Raw genomic sequence first — 16095 nt, forward strand, 5'->3', positions numbered from 1 at the left:
GGGCGCTAGGGGACGAGAGCTGAGGAAGCGTTGTTCTAAGTCAGCCATAAAAATGATGGCATACTGTGGGGCCATGTGGTAGCCATAGCAGTACCGCTGGCTTGAAGGTATAAGTTGTCCCCAGATCTGAAATGGTTGTGGGTGAGGACAAAGTCACAAAGCTCAGCCACCAGGTGTGCCGTGGCCTCATCAGGGATACTATTCCTGACAGCTTGTAGTCCATCCTCGTGTGGAATATTGGTGTAAAGAGCTTCTACATCCATGGTGGCCAGGATGGTGTTTTCAGGAAGATCACCAATGCATTGTAATTTCCTCAGGAAGTCGGTGGTGTGTCGAAGATAGCTAGGAGTGCCGGTAGCATAGATTTGAGGAGAGAGTCCAAATAGCCAGATGATCCTGCTGTAAGAGTGCAATGCCTGAGATGATGGGGCGTCCAGGGTTTCCAGGTTTATGAATCTTGGGTAGCAGATAGAATACCCTGGTCAGGGCTCTAGGGGTGTGTCTGTGTAGATTTGTTCCTGTGCTATCGTAGGGAGTTTCTTGAGCAGATGGTGTAGAAGTGAAAGTAGTACATTATTAGATTGACTTAACATGGCTTCTGTCGACCTAAGTTTGTAGTGTAGACGAGGCCTTAGGGTATGTCTACAGTGCATTGCTAACCTGCATCTATGGGCCCTGGGTTTGTGGATGCCGTGTTTCCAAGCTTGTGCTTGAGTGTCCACATTGCATTGTAAACTGTCTTACTGTTGCTGGCCTCAGGTCTCTCAGCTGTGCTAATGTGTCCATACCGCATTATGCAGCACAGGTGCCGACTTTTCAAACTGCTGGGGGCTGCTTGACCCGTGGCTCTGCCCCTGGCCCTGCCTCCACTTCACCCCTTTCCCAAGGCCCCACCCTTGCCTGCCTCTTCCCACCCCCGCTCCATCCCATCCTGCCTCTTCCTGCCCAATTCCTCCCCCTCCCCTGAGTGCACCTCATCTGCACTCCTCCCCTCTTCCTCTCTGCATGCAATGAAACAGCTGATTGCGGCTGGCAGGAGGCGCGGGGAGGGAGGGAGGGAGGGAGGAGGTGCTGATACATAGGGCTGCACACACACACATATATTCTACCAAGTCTACACACAAGCACTTGATCAGGTCTGACAATAACATTTCATCAAGTAGAAAGCTGTATTTGGGAAGCCAAATAAACACAGAAGAAAACCTAGCATACTATTAATACATAATTAGTACTTTTTAATTTTCCAAAGTCTGTTCAATTTTTTAATCTTTATAACACCTCTTTGGGCATAGGGAAATTGAGGAGGGTTCCAGTGCCATAGAGGGATTGTCAGAAATGTGACTAGCCTGGCCTCGTCTCTGGCCTTTCTGAGCCTATCTGTATGTAGGCTTAATAGAGCTGTATGACAGAGCTTTCCCTTTACTTTTCCTGTTAATACAATACAGCACTGTTTCCTTTTCTTTTTTTCCAATTCTTAAAAATCATCCTTTCACATTTTGTCTTTTTAGGAGTATTATAGGGGAATAATCACTTTTTTAAAGCTTGTAAGGCAGCCAAATTGTTCTCTAATGAAGTAACTGCTTTTTTTTCCCGTCTGCAAAGATTTCAGTTATATGAATTGACTTAATTTTACTCTGTTTCCAGGTAGGCAGAATTTACTTAACATATTCTATTTCTCTCAAAGAAATCTCAGATTTCTGGGACAAACTTCCAAAATTTGTGTTTTAAGTGATACCCATAAGTGTACCAGTGCAGCTATGCTGCTGTAAGATCACTCATGTAGCCGCTTTATGCCGATAGAAGAGAGCGCTCCCATCGACATAATAAAATCACCTCCACGGGCGTTGGTAGCTATGATCAGTGGGAGAAGCTCCCCTGCTGACATAGTGCTGTGAACATTACTACTTATGTTGCTTAGCACAGTGTTTTTTTCACACCTTTGAACAACGTACATTTTGCCGAGATAAGTAGTGTGGTCATGGCCTTAGATTTGCATATAAATTTGTCTGGGCTAATTTAGGATACAGCTGCTGGCAATTGGGCAATCCCGTCTAAAAATACCTTGTATTCATATTCCCTGTTCCTCAGTCATCAGGAACGTGCCCTTGCCATTTAGCTGTTACTAGGGACCAGCTGACTGGGCTCTGAATCTACTATGTGCTTCCTGTTCTTGTAGTGCCTTCCTGGCAGATCTGTCTTTCCAACTGGAGAATGCAGTCTGGGAAGGGTGCTTTCAAGGGGTTCTCCTTCTGGGAGTGTGGGAAGAAGGGCTTGTCTACATGGGAGTAATACCCTTATAATTAAACCACTATAGTTATATTGGTGTAATTTCACCATGTGAACCCTTTCCGGAATAAGAATGTCTTTTTTGGTTTAGCTTGAGCTGCTTCCAAAATGCCTAAAGTAAATCTTTTAAAAAAAACCCTCTCCTATACTGGAAGTGTCCACAAGGAGAGTTATAAAAGTCTGACTGTAGTTCTTTAAGTTCTTATGCTTGTATAACTTCTTTGTTTAGACAAGCCCTAAGAGGGGAATTGGGCAGATTCAGCCAATTGTTTGACTCCCACCTATCTATCCATCAGTATCTGAGTGGGATGGACCTGATGCTTCAAAGCGAAGAGAGAAGCAGCAGGATGACCTTGCCTCCAGGCTGCAGGGATGATCAAAGCCTGGGTGGTAAAGTTCCCATTGGCTGGAGTGCTGGGCTGGCTGTGGTTCTCGCTGCTTCCCCCTTTTTTATCTTCCCCTGGTGACTGCAACATTCTGTTTCTGAGGAGAGAAGGTTGCTTTAGTTTTTTGCAGCATGTGCTGTGATACAAAATGGCTGTATGCTGTCTACCTTAAGGGTGGGAAACACTGATCCTTCCTTAGTTCCCTGTATTAACATGAGGAATGGGATTGCTTGATCTTTCCCCAGTGCCTCTGCTGGCTGCGTGGCGGGGGAGGAGTGGGGAGAGGGGGAAGATTTGGTCCTGCTCCCCTTTCCCTATAGCAGCTAAAAAGCTTCAAATTCCACATCTGGGTTAACTTTTCCTATCTTTCCCTCAGATTATGTCTGAGAGCTTGTCTACACTTACAATACTGCATTAGTGCACCTATGCTCCTGTAGTGTTTAGTGAACACTGCATTTGCTGATAGGAGAGATTCTCCTGTCAGCGAGGGTACTCCACCTCCCCAAGAGGTGATAATTATGTTGATGAGAGAAGCCCTCCCATAGTTGGTCAGGGGATTTTTCACACCCCTGGGCGACATCGTTATACCAACATAAGTTTGTAGTGCAGACCAGGGCTGAGAAGGAGCTCTCTTGAGGTAGAGGAGGGGCTTCCTAGTAGCCCCTCAAAAGCCCTGAAAATATTTGTTTTAAATAGACCCATTTTAGACTGTAACTGACGTTGACTCTCCTTTGTGTAGAGTGTGGGTCAGTGTTATAGAAACACTTGTGCAAAGATTGTGGTATGATTAGTATTCCAGATTTTCAAGAAGTTTTCTATTTTGTAACTGACCTTATCTGACTCTTAAACCCATGATCAATCCCACATCTCTCCCACATGACGACATGACTAGGACCATTGCACTACGACAGGCATGCTCTCACTACTCCTACCCTAAGGAGAGGAGGAGCAACAAAGAACTGCGGAGACAATACAATCTTGATCAGGGTTACTGAACCGGTATTTAGGGGAACTGCTGTTTAGAAAATTACAAATCTGGTATAGGAAATTTTGCATATCATGTTGGCTCATGAAGACTGATACATTGGCTTTGGCTTATGCCTCATGTTTCAGGGAAAGGCAAACAAACCAAAATACTTTACCTGGACAGTTGTGCAAAACTGTGGGTGTGTTTATGATCTGTCAGTGACCCCTCTGATAATCAGCTGGTACTATCTAAGGCCAGTGGCGGATTAGCCACTGGGCCGATGGGCCCATGCCAAGGGACCCCGGCCAATTGGGAGGCCTTGGAAAAATGGGCATCCCTGCACCCCGACCTGCTCCACCCGAGTAGAAAATGGGTAATGGGGTAAGGGCTTGGGGGCTTGCCCCTGTCCCTCCCCCCATCTGGTGCTCCTGGGGGAAGTAGGGTCAGGGTGCGGGGGCTTGCCCCACTCCGCTTGTCCGGCACTCCTGCTGGGGATTGGGGGAAGCCCCCGCACTCCAACCCTGCTCCCTGCCAGGAATATTGGGCTGGGAGGGGCAGGGCAAGCACCCATGCCCTGACCCCATTTTCCTGGCAGCAGCGGGGTGGGGAAGGGACTGAAGGGGTAGGGAGGGGCCTCCCACTTGCTCTGGTCCAGGACCCCACAAATCCCTAATCGGCCTCTGTCTAAGGCTTCAATCCTGGAGTTGCATCCAGGTAGGCAGGCTCTTGGGCTTGCACAGAACACCATTAAAGTAATTCTGTTGATACAGATTAACTTGCAGGATCAAAGCCTTAGATGGTAGCAATAAAATCTTCTGCTAGGATAGTAAATCATTCGGTTAACTTTTTATCTTTAGCTGTACTGTTTGAGTCTTACTCCTTTTATTTGCAGGGGCATTTAAAATTATTGATTAATCCAGAAACCCTTTGCTCTTTTAATATGGAACAGTGTAAAAATGAGGGCCTGTTCAGTTCTGACTAAATTCAGTATAATTTGAAATCTATCAATTAAGTCCTCCCTAACTCTTTTCATCTAAAGAATAAATAATCCTAGCATTTAAAATCTCTCTTCTTTGGTTGTGAAAAGTATGTTTAAATTCCACTTGAAGGTCTGTAACTGGAGCTGAAGGGAGTTTTAGACAGAACCAATATCCTGCCTGAAAGCATGGAGGGCTTGTTTTGTGAGAGATGATACTTCAAGAATGCTCTACTCTTATTGACACATAGGCCCAGCCACTTTACATGAAGTAAGAATTTCCTCTTGCTTTAGGCTAATAATATCTTAAACTATTTGCTAATGACTAGGGGAAGTTTTGTAAATCAATTGAGATATTGTAGTTACAGATTTTTTGTTATACCTTTGTTCTATTTCTCCATTTAAAACCTTAGATCTATTCATCGCCTCTAGTTTAACATGGAAAAAATAAGCTTTGATTAAAAGCAGTAGAAATACTTGTGCTGCAAAATCAGAAGACCAGGTATAACACAAATAAATGATTACTGAAAGCAACCTACATGCTTTTCTTTCCTGGTTTAAATGCCAAAGAGTGTATTTACAAATGTATGTTATATTCCATTTATCGGGGCTTCTCTTCCTCTCTTAAACTACTCAGTAGAGTATCTCACCTCCCCCGTTTCAGATCCTGGCTCTCATTTTCTACCATGGTCAAACTGAACTGAGACACCAGGGATCAAACTGAATTCAATAGCAGTGTGCTTTGTGTGCTAATCTTTTATTCTGAAATCACTTCAGATAGTGGCCTATTTTTCTTAACAAGAAAGCACTTAAGTTAATTGCTCTATTAGAAATGTACAGTAGTTCTTTCTAATCTGTAGGTAGGTTTCCATGCATAGCTGCTGCAGTTCAAAACACCTGCAGCAAAAGCAATTTGGGAGAGTGGGGGAAGCCCTAGCTCTGCATAAATTAAAATAAAAAGCTCAAAGTTCAAAATGTTATCAGTGACACTGTTGTAGATAGTTGGAACAGACCTAAGAGAGTTGGCTTCTGCTCCATGCCCTATTGCTATCCAAAACATCATACAAAATTCTTTGTAAACTAATTTAAAAAGTGTCTTGTTTATTCAGAAGCAACTGTGTACAGTGTTTGTTCAGAAAGTAGACCCCAATCCAATTGCAAACCAGCCAACCGCTGATTTTTTTCCTTAGAAAGAAACATTGCCTGATATAGATCATAGAAGCCAAACACCAAAGACACAAAGTGCTAAAGATAAGCAGCTCAATCCTCAACTGTTCTAGCCTCAATAAAACTACTGATTTACAAATTTGGGGTGGGACTCAACTGTCCCCACCTGCAGGCTTGTCTCAGCTCCTTGGCTATTACGTGGTGAGGTGCTGAGATGTAGTGCGACCTTCTGTGCCCTTAGGAACAAAACACTGGCTTTCTTATAGCCCTAATCAATCAGTTCTTCTGAAGCTTTTCTTTATAGCAATCAGGGGAGGAAAAGAAGACTGACTGTTCTCATTTTACAGAGCTGGTGAATTCAGAGAGACTACAGGGGCAATGTTATTGAATCTTTAAAGGCATTCCAAGATACTCCATTCTGGCTGTAATTATCTCATAGATGTTTATTATACTGCATAGTAAAGGGCTGATTTCAGTAACTTAAACTGAAGTGGCATGGTAAAACAGTATATTTTCATGAAACAATTTCTGAGAAGCTTCAATGGATATTACAATATCAAGCCGTGAAGGTACAGAAGTTTACTATTCAGCTGACCAGTGTGTCAGGAATACTAAGCATTTGAAACAGTGTTGTTATCTCTCTGTATATATGAAGAACTGAAAGGTGAAACTGGTTTTGACAGTTCAGTTCTCACTACACTGCCTCTTAAAAATTTTAAAATCATTCTCCCCAAAGTGTTTATTTAGGTATTAAAATATAGGTGACACATATATAATTAAAATTTTTAAATAATAAATGAATAGCTAAGGCCTTGTTCTTACAAACACGTAAGCAAATGCTTACATTTGCTCATGTGAATAGTTTCATGGAAGTCATAGGGAGAGATCCTCAGCTGTTGCAAATCACTCTGCCCCACTGAAGTCAGTGGATCTATGATTATTTGCACTGGTTGAGTGTCTGGCCCACCATGTGTAGAAATTGTGGTGGTATATGTGATCTCATAATTGCTACAGATTCTTATTATGAGGCACAATTAGCATCAAAGTTAGTTATAGCCAGAAATGAGGAGTTCCTTGGGATGCCTTTAAGGACTACTTATGTATCTAAAGTGACTACTTATATGCATAAAGTTAAAGACACGTGTAAGTATTTGCAGGACTGGGGCCTATAATGTTTTTCTATTGTACAATGAAAAAGTAACAAACTACAAAATAGTTTAGTTACAGTGGCAGGTTATGGTAGGAGTAACACGATTTTTGAAAGATACTTAAAGAGAGCCTGAGTCTGGCAAAAAGCAACAGAGGGTCCTGTGGCACCTTTAAGACTAACAGAAGTATTGGGAGCATAAGTTTTCGTGGGTAAGAACCTCACTTCTTCAGATGCAAGAATGGTTGAATCTTGTAATAGGTATGAACTTATATTGTTGAGTTAAATATTTTCAAAACACTTAGAAGATGGAAAAACACTAATTAACTGCAATAAGTAGAATGTTGTGTAGGAATAACAGGATGATACTTAAAAAAAATGTAAGCAGAATAACAGGGGAAAGCTTCCTGGTACTGAGATCTACTGGATCTCTTCAGGATAGTCTCCAGGCAAAAAGTGGGTATCCCATCACTTGGGACACTTAAACAGAACCTGTCAAATTGAAAATCACATTTCCATCTGAATATTTTGAACCTATCGTTGCAACTTTATAGGTCAGCTGAGGTAGTATACAATTGTCTGTGTGCTTGGCTCAAAGGAAAGAGAAAGATAGATTTTTGTCTGTTTTTCTCTTTATGGTTATGATAATTGTTAGTAACTGAGTGATTAGATGTTGATAGTCATTCAGAGTGTGCCATATATTCATATTCTTTACCTATTAACGTGCAAAAATGAATCTAATTAATTCTCACTTTACTAATGTGCAAACCTAATTCTAATTAACTCATTGCAGTCGTTTTCCACTTTGCAGCAAATCTGTATTAGCAAAATGCTGGTAATTAGGTCTCATATTCAGACTTAATTATTTTTACAAAATCTACCACAATGCATTAGCTAGAGTACAATACATGGTATTGTTACCAGTATTCTACATGTGTAAAAAGAAAGGGGGTCTGGGGGGTGGAATATATTCTGCAATGCAGCCTTAATTTCTTTTCTCATCTGGTCATAGATCCCACTCTTGCAATGGGCAGACCCTTGCTCTTGTAGTGGGGCTTCATGTGGGCATGCTTTTACCCACATGGAGCTCCATGCAAGACTGGTGCTTTGCTCCTTTGCGAAGTTAAGCAATCTGCAATGGTAATCTTAGCTACACAGGGTATGGACTACTCTTGCTATAAAATAAAGAGCCACAACATTGATTTTTAACTCTGTAGTGGTAAATATACTACATAGCTCACGCTTATTGGCCTTTGTGGGAAGGAATCAATCTTCTCAGAAATAGTGGCCGGGCGAATGGGGGTTAAAGAGAATGGAAATTGGCCTTTGATTTATATAGAGTCAAGAAATCTGTCTTATCTAATTATTATTAATTGTATTTCAATAGTGCCTAGGGGCCCCAGCCAAGATCAGAGCCACTCAAAGGCTGGGAGAAAAGAAATAGTCTTGTTCTCACTTTATTACAGATAGAGAACTTGGGCAAAGACACATTAAGTGACTTGCTCAAAGGCACCCAATGTAATTTGTGGAAGAATCAGAAGTTGTATCTGGATCTCCTAAATCCCAGTGTGGTTAATGAACCACTAGACTGCCCCTCTTCCCCAAATCACCACTCTTCCTAAGTGAACACTCTTACGTTGTTTGTTTTTGTTTGTTCTTTGAGGTAATATTTTGGCAGAGGGCAGATAAACACTGCGGTAGCTTCCTCACTATTTTGCAAGTGTATCTCAGTTTTTACTGTAGCAACAAGTTCTCTTGACCAGTCTATAACATAAATACCCAAACTCACTATGCTTTCATCCATCAGTGACTAAAGTCTGCCCACTGATTTTTTCCCCCCCACTTGTGATCTGTGTGGATCTGCATAGGAAATCTCATGGCTAAAAATGTGTATGATTCATTGTAAACCTTATCAGTCATCTTTGAATGCAAATTATTGTAACAACTAATATTCTACATTTAGTTGCTCACTATATTGGCATGGTGGAATTTTCAAAATGAAGAACTGTGAAACAGTAATTGGATTGCTGAATGGGTAACTGTTTTCGATTTAAATATAAAATATGTTTACCATAAGAAGGCCAGAGCAAAGAATGGGTACCATCAGTGGAACTGTACTGGGGATAAATCTGACCCCTTTTTCTTCTACTGAACCAAACAGATAGAAATGGGTGAAATTCAGATCTTTTATCAGCAGACGTAACCCCTTTGGAAATCTCTAGGCCACATTAAATAATGATGTAAATGGTAGTGTAATAATCTGGTGTAAGAACAAAAAATGGCTATATTGGGTCAGAGCAAAGGTCCATCTAGCCCAGTATCCTGTCTTCCGACAGTGGCCAATGCCAGGTGCCTCAGAGGGAATGGACAGAACAAGCAATTACCAAGTGATCCATCCCCTGCTGCCCACTCCAGCCTGTGGCAAACTAGTAATGTTAAGGAGGGCTCTGAAGAGACAACTTTTTTAGCTCCTGGGATATGCAATGGGGGAAAGGCACACTGCCTCATCAGGGACTTGAACTCTGGAACCTCGGAATAAAAGTCTGATGCTCTACTGAGCTAGCTAGGTGATCTATAAGTGACATCTTGGTGCCATTTAAGTCGATGGGAGTTTTGCCATGGACTTTAGTTGGGCTAGGATTTCACCATATGTATTTCTATTGGGCTTATCTCTGTGGTGCACTGAGAGAAAGGGGGATGTAGAAGGAAAAGTAAATGATGGCTGAGTTGCTGGGGAAGGGCAGAGGATCTTCAATAGTTTATATCAGAGAGCATATTTTCCGCCCACACTTGTTTTCTACTGTCAGAATTAACCACATTTTACTGATCTGACGTTACCCAGATTATATAATTCATTACCACTGTTCATTACAAGGATTTTCTTAGTAACACATTGTTTCAAGGTTTTTGCTTGGTAATTAATCATATTAAATAAAGTGCCCACACAGTTATTCAGCTAGAGTTTTCCTGAGGGCCATAGGACTTAAGATCAGAGTTCTGGCTATCTTTTCGTATAAAATGCTCCAGGCATGTCTATACACCTCTTCATGCCGCTGACCAACATAGCTTTGACAGCAGAAATCTGTGGTGTGGACCTGGCCCCAGTCTCTAGCTTTGCCTCCATTTATAAGGGCATGTACAGCATGTCTGGTGAAGACACTCTATGCCAGCAGGAGAGAGCTTTCCCGTTATAAAACCACCTCTGTGAGAGGCAGAAGCTATATTGGCGGGAGAATGTCTCCCACTGACATAGCACTGTCCGCACTGGTCTTTATGTCAGTGTAACTTATGTCGCTCAGAGGGGTGGTTTTTTCACATAAATTCTGCTGGCATAAGGTGTAGTGTAGACATAGCCTAGGAAACTCTAAATTGAAAGGAGGGCGTGCAGTGTCAATAATTTTCACTGACCCGCATGTTTGCTTATGAAGCAACAATCAAAAATGCAGACAACAAAAGGTACCTATTAATGCATATTTCGATATGTTGTACAACTTCTCTCTCTAGGTTTTAACAATCAGCCTTTTAATTAATCTTTCATCATCAGAGGAACTAAAGAGCTCCCAAATTCCAAAGTCCTCTCAAAGGTACAGTGTCCTTTTAAATCTCTCTTACTCCATGGCAGGAAGCATTCTTGATAAAAGATTTGCAGGTTTCTGGCTCACTCTAGGACAACCAGAAAAACAAAAGGAAAAATCTGTGGCAGGCAAAAGTTGGGGGAAGGCTGGGGGGAGGGAAGAGAGGAGGAATCCCATTCGTTCATATACATCCCACACATTGACCAGTATTTCCTGTCACATGCTTTTTGTTACCCCCTATCTGGGCAGATATTGAATCACACACATTTAAAACAAGAATTTCCCCCATAAACCAGTAATTTCAAGTGACTTGCTACAGACCTCCATGCCCTACCTTTTTGTTTTTTGATGCGTGGTGTGTGTGTGGGGGGGGGGGGGGGGGGTGGGGGAGGAGGAGTAGAATGTATTATAGGTTTTCATACATTTTCAGGAGTGAAATATTGATCTTTTTAAATCTGGAATGGAATATAAAATAATCTGATTTAGACTGATCAATTCAACTGTGATATATACTATCAGTTTTACGTAACCTCTCTGCCCTCAGCATTCTTTCAGTGTGAATTGAGCCTCGGGCTTCTGTGTACCTTTCACAATACAGCCATTTATAGTAATACAAGTAGTGGTAGTTTACAGCTGAAGACAGTAATGACCTCGTCATTGTTTGTTGAAGATGAAGAGAATTTATGGCATCTAGTGTGTATAAATTGTTTATTCCTCTCAGCCTAGTCACAGTGTTGACATTTCTAGGCTATTTATAAATAGGATAACCATATTTTCCCAAAGGGAAAACGGAACACTGTATGGGGCCAGCCCGTGGTATGTCTCCCCCCGCTCCCCCCCGTGCAAGTCTCACCTCCCTCTGCCCGCCTGCACACGGGGCCAGCCCAAGACTCACCTCTTCCCCCCGCGCATGGCTGTCACAGCCCAAGCCACTTTCCCTAGTCCTCCCTCCTATGCAGGGCAGGTGTTGCCACTTCCCCTCCCCCAGCACGTTCCTCCACACCCCCGCTAGGGGTTGCACCCCACTTTTTTTTGCAAAACTGGGCATTTGTCCAATTTTTCTCTTGCCAACTGATCATCAGTTGGCAAGAGACTATGGGACAAATGCCCAGTTTTGGAGGGGGGAGGGAGGGAAAGTCGGGATGACCTGGACAGGGCTTAAAAAAGGGACTGTCCTGGCCAAAACAGGACGTATGGTCACCCTATTTATAAGTTCTGGTTTTGGATTTTTCTTTATTCCTTTATTTGCCAAAGCAGAGAAATGCATCTGTAGCTTACTAAGGACATTTCTTTACATTTTAAACTGAAGAAAATAAACTCAGTTCATTGTATGAGATATTCAAAAAGATATTCACTTACCAGATATTCAGGGTATTGTCAGAAATTATAAACAATTATAGGCTTTCAACCAAACTTCAACAAGGAATTCGTATCAGGTGTTATACAAAACATTTTTACAGTGTATTGTCTTATTGCTGTGTAGAGAATATAAACAACTGAATTTAATATTTAATTGATTTAGCGAAATATCTGTGTATGTATCATAGTTTGATTAGCTCTTGGAACTTATTTGTTATTGAAATTAATGAGTTAAGGACTCTGAAGATCAACTACTCAGTCTTAGCAGGTGTGGAAAAGTACGTTATCGCCAAGGTATTGGCAAGGTACGTTATTGGCAAGGGGATTGTTTTCTAGGTATTAATACTTGTTTATGCGCCAGTAATGGATCTAAGATTCCTGTGTTTCATTTTTCTATGAATACTTTACACTTGTTAGGACAAGGGAATGGCATTTCTAGCTGCTTTAAGACACATACTTGAACAAAGGTCAGATACAGTGCAGGCAACTGGAGTTAAAACTACCTCCTACTTCCTGTCAGGTCATCCTTCTGCAGAGTCAGAGTAGTGATTAAATCTCAGTTCAAACTTAGGTCTGAACCTCTGATCAAAGACTATCCCACATCTTTTGTTGGGTTTCTAATGTAGAATACAATCCCCTGGGGGACTAAGCTGAAATCAACCACAATAACTATCACCTAAAACTGAAGGCTTGATAGAGCATTTTAGCACATACAACGTCCCTGATGCAGCCGTTCCACATCCCGTGCAGACTACTCCCATTACCTGCAAATATAATTTGTGTTGTGGGGGTAGGCTCTACATCAGTGGTTCTTAACCTATTTACCATTGTGAGCTGCATCCAATACTATCTGTATGGCCCTGAGGATGTCATATGGGCCGCAACTGTGTGCTGATTGGGCCGCAAGTGGTCCATGGGTCACAGGTTGAGAACCACTGCTCTACATAGTGCCACTGACTTGTCACATGGCTCCATGGCTTTTGCAATGTTAATGAATGTCTATATAATCACAAAATCAGTAAGGCCCGAGTCTGGTCTCTTTGGTAGGAAACTTTCATCAGCTTTATGAAAGTATGTGTAGCAAGCCTAAATGAAATACTTAATATACCAGGCAGCTGAGAAATAATAAAGACCTGTATTTCAACAATATATAAATAAATGTGAATTTTAAAAGGTCTCAAGTAAAGTGCAGACTACTAGGTTGTTTTTGTTTTGGGCTGTAAAACCCACCACAGAATCATAAAGTTCGTTTCCTGAAGTTGCAGCTTCAGCTTCCAGTTTCATTTTTAAATTCCCTTTGCAGTTGCTGGTATCCACTGTAACTTCTGTTTTGCAGTGGATCTTGATAGCATTCTTTTAAATGGCAATATTCCATCCAATAGAACACTGGCTTTCCAGTGATCGTATTCCAGATGATGTACATTTGGGTGATAGTGAATGTTCAGTTATTATGTGGCAGTGGGGAATTGCCTATCCATCTTAACTGTGCATTTCCAGACTCTTAGACACTTGATGTGTTTTTTGTTTCTTTTTATGGTAGGAAGATTTAAATGTTTTTGGTTGTACATTGGTTGTAGTAAATCTTAGCATCCTTTCAACTTTAATTATTTTAAACAAGTTTTCTCTGTGGAAATTTCATAGGTTTTAAATATGAGGGGCCCTGAAAGGTAAAATCAAGTTGTCACAAAAAACTTTATTAGCTAGCTGCATCCATGTTTAGAAAACTTTAGTTTTAAAGTATATGTGATCAAGATTTCATGGCTACCTTTGGCAGATTTCTCTGGCATCTGATGCAGGCTCTGGGGTAGGGCTGGGGATGAGGGGTTTGGGTTGCAGGAAGGTGCTGTGGGCTGGGACCGAGGGGTTTGGAGGGGGGGGATCAGGGAGGGGGATCGGGACGGGGCAGGAGGTTAGGGCCTGGGAGGGGGTCAGGAGTGCAGGCTCTGGATGGCACTTACCTCAAGCAGCTCCCGGAAGCGGCGGCATGGCCCACCTTTGGCTCCTATTCGGAGGTGCAGCCAGGTGGCTCTGCGAGCTGCCCCGTCCACAGATGCCACCCCCGCAACTCTCATTGGCTGCGGTTCCCAGCCAATGGGAGTAGCGGGGGTGGTGCTTGGGGGGGGGGCAGCATGCGGAGCCCCCTGGCTGCCCCTACACTTAGGAGCCTAAGGGAGGATATGCCGGCTGCTTCCCGGTAGTCGTGCAGTGCAGAGGCTAGCAGGGAGTCTACCAGTCCCACTTCATGGCACCACCAACTGGACAGTCAACGACCAAGTCAGTGGTGCTGACCAGAATCACCAGGATCCCTTTTGGACCAGGTGTTGTGGTTGAAAACTGGACACCTGGTCACCCTAATCAGTTAGGCTGTGCAAACGCAGGTGGCTTGTTTTGGGGTATGTTAGGCTAGTGGCTGGTGATAATGGACCTGAGGGGCCGAAGGGACATAGGGGAGAAGTCTGGATCCAAAGAAAAGAACCCTTCCCAGTGAAGTACCAAACTGAACTTGGGGTTGGTCTAGAGTTTTGTGGTTTTATTTCACTGGGAACAACGTGGACCAAGGAGAAATGGACCTGAGGTCTATTCTTGGAGGCACTTTCTAATCTTGTCTCCTTTGCTTTGGCGACTTGTCCTCTAGCCCACTGTCACCCTTTTACTGCTCCCTGCATGCTGTCCTCCATGTCCAAGCCTTCCCTGGCAACACAGACCTGAATCCAAAGCAAATGCTCATCTGGAACCTCATGTGCCCTTAAACTTTAAAGGCCAATTCCTCAATCCTACTACATTTCCTTTGTGCTATTCTGGTGCTGCAAGGTGATCTTTAAGCTGCCTTCAGTGGGCAGCTGGGAATTCATCTGTTGTGAGATGGAATAAACACAAGATTACTTTCTTTTGTTTCCAAAACAGGTGACTAAAGAATGGAGAAAAAAGTGAGCAGAATTTATCCAGTTTCTGAGCCAAGCACAATATATTTTCTACAAGTCACTTGGGAAAAAGACCTAGGCACTGGCTTTATTATAACACTTAGCGATGGTCAGTCAGCATGGACTGGGACAGGTAATATTGAAAACAAAAGATGAAAAGATGTTTGTTTGTTTTAATTATACATTTTTTCCATTGGCTTTTGAGCAATGATTCTTAACTTCTTCTGTGACCCCATGTTCTATAAGAAGAAAGCTTCCAGATTCCCCCTCCATCTAGTCAGGAAGGAAGGAGGGTCACGGGACTTGTTCAAATCTATCTTTGAAATCTATATAAAGACTCAACTGTCAAAACAAATACTAATTAATTTAACATATGGCTATACAATAGTTGTTTATATTTTTCCCAGTAATATAATTTCCTGTGACATTACCCCAGGACACGGCAACTTCTCAATATCTTTGAACAAATGTGACAAGCTAATTTCATCTGTGAATTACAGTAACTCCTCACTTAAAGTCATCCCGGTTAATGTTGTTTTGTTATTACGTTGCTGATCAATTAGGGAACATGCTCATTTAATTAAATCCTCTGTTGAAATATGAAATGTTTCAAGTATATTTTAAACATAATTAGAAGTTGTTGCACAGGTTAAAAAGGCAATATTTGCTAACATTGTGGCCTGGCTACGCATACAGATTACATGTGAAGGATCCCTGCAAGGATGGTCAAAATATATTTCAAAAACATCAGTGTCTTTTTGCTTTGTTTTGTTGTTTGTTCCAATATTTTTGGCTGAAGGCATTTGAAATTTGTTTTATGTTAAGGGAGACTGCCAATTTAAAGTCACACTTGTATTGTGTTCACCTACTGTTGTTCTAAGTAAAACCTAGCGTCACTACAATAGAAAGAGAATATAGAAGAACATTTCTATCCCTTTGTTTTCAATTTAACTTTTTTCATCTGACAGATCTGTCGTATAGGCACTTCACAAAGGATGGGATCATTGACATCATTATGTCAAAAGAAGAAAAAACACAGTCCAGCATCAGCACCAGAAAAACACAGGGGGGAGTGGTCTTTGACCTCCTCTCCTAGGGCCAATCCAGTTCTTATTGACTCCTATTAACTTTCTAGTCCTTTTGCTGAGTCGAAAGGGAGCTGAATTGAACTCCTTGTACTGTTGTGTCAATTGCGTGGAATTAGGTGGAAACTACTCTGTTCCAGTCTAGTTTTACATTTTGTTTGCACTGAGGCTAGCTTTTTGCAATTAGTTTTCCTGGTTTGTTTTAAGGAAAAAAAGTGGACAACAA

The 16095-nt window shown here is 42.0% G+C and overlaps 1 protein-coding gene across 2 annotated transcripts in view; it reads left to right on the forward strand.

The window, feature by feature from the left end:
• The window catches only part of XRCC4 (X-ray repair cross complementing 4), a 283894-nt gene that overhangs the window by 24586 nt on the left and 243213 nt on the right, over positions 1-16095 (forward strand). Inside the window, exon 2 of one of the 2 annotated variants that reach the window (XM_034773169.1) lies at positions 14768-14917. In XM_034773169.1, coding sequence (XP_034629060.1) covers positions 14779-14917 — 139 coding nt within the window. In that variant the 5' untranslated portion in view covers positions 14768-14778. The remainder of the gene's footprint in view (positions 1-14767; positions 14918-16095) is intronic. The other variant, XM_034773170.1, reaches the window with a different exon arrangement.

Source organism: Trachemys scripta, chromosome 6 (assembly GCF_013100865.1).
Source record: "Trachemys scripta elegans isolate TJP31775 chromosome 6, CAS_Tse_1.0, whole genome shotgun sequence".
NCBI lineage: Eukaryota > Metazoa > Chordata > Testudines > Emydidae > Trachemys > Trachemys scripta.